The sequence below is a fragment of the Helobdella robusta genome, assembly GCF_000326865.2.
Source record: "Helobdella robusta unplaced genomic scaffold HELROscaffold_346, whole genome shotgun sequence".
Taxonomy (NCBI): Eukaryota; Metazoa; Annelida; class Clitellata; order Rhynchobdellida; family Glossiphoniidae; genus Helobdella; species Helobdella robusta.
Genome location: NW_008704691.1, coordinates 8,973 through 10,162, shown reverse-complemented (window position 1 = coordinate 10,162; position 1,190 = coordinate 8,973). Strand labels below are relative to the sequence as shown.

The window sequence follows — 1,190 nt, the reverse complement described above, 5'->3', positions numbered from 1 at the left end:
GATTGCTTGCTCGATTCGGTCTTGCAATCGGATTGCTGCTTTCTTTCTACTTTTGGGCTATTGTTAATAGCCGCATCATTTACTATTTCTCGGAAGATGTTTCTTTCTTCAATAAATAGTTCTTCTAATTTTTTTAACTTTTCGTCAAGAATTGACTCAAATTTAGCTTTTTTTGAGCTTGGAATTTTAAAAAGGTTGAGAGCAGCATACTGAGGCAATTTGCTTTCAATTTTGTTGCTCAGAATTGTTTTTATTGTTAGTATTAAATCACTAACCTTGTCCTTTTTAGAGTTTCCAGAACTGTTTGGCTTTATTTTATCATCTTTTTCTAGATTTAACGCATCTAGATCGCTGGTAAGTATTTTTTTTGCTATTCTAATATCTTCACAATTGTAGAAATCCATTATTTCGTAAATGAATTCCGCATCGTCAATTTTGTCAGAATTATTAAATAAATAACACAATAACTCGTTAATGCAAACCGCTCGCGACATCGTACGTACGTATGTATGTATGTATGTATGTATGTATGTATGTATGTATGTATGTATGTACGTATGTACGTATGTATTAAAATGGGTGCGTGCGTGTGTGCGTGTTTATTGTGTATATTTGTATGTTATGTATGTTTGTAGTTTTGTTTGCTTGTTTATCTGTTTTTCGTTCGTTCGATCGTTCGTTCATATTTGAAAGAGAACAAGAACTGCAATAGGAGAGCATGTCGTTCGGACAATTGAAACTCAAAATTACAATTTTAAAGACAATAAAGCACGAGAAGAAGAGAGAGAAATAATAAAGGAAAGAGAGAGAGAGAGAAAAAGAGGGAGAAAAAGAGAGAAAAAGGAGAGAGAGGAGAGGGAGAGAGAAAGAAAGAGAGAAGGAGAGAGAGAAAGAGAGAGAGAGAGAGAAAGAAAGTGAAGAAATAAAGGGAAAGAGAACAAAAAGAAAGAGAGAACACGAAAAAATGAAAGAATAAAAAGACGAAAAACATGATAAAAAGAAGAGAGAGAGAGTGGAAAAATAAGTGCTAGTAAAATTTTGTTTTATCTAAATTTTTATTTTCACTAGAGAAATTAAAAAAAAAATAGAAAAGCACAAATGGTGTCCGTAATTTTTCATTTTTTCAAAAGCAAGCACACACACGCACACCCTCAAGCAAACACAATACACACACACAAACATAAATACAC

At 32.6% G+C, this 1,190-nt stretch overlaps 1 protein-coding gene across 1 annotated transcript; it reads right to left on the bottom strand.

The window, feature by feature from the left end:
- Window positions 1-50: 50 nt before the first annotated feature.
- On the bottom strand, window positions 51-494 carry HELRODRAFT_184353 (hypothetical protein; the record flags this gene model as incomplete). Its single annotated transcript, XM_009023132.1, has 1 exon — window positions 51-494. A coding segment is annotated over one exon (444 nt), but the record flags the coding sequence as incomplete, so codon positions are not given.
- Window positions 495-1,190: the final 696 nt, after the last annotated feature.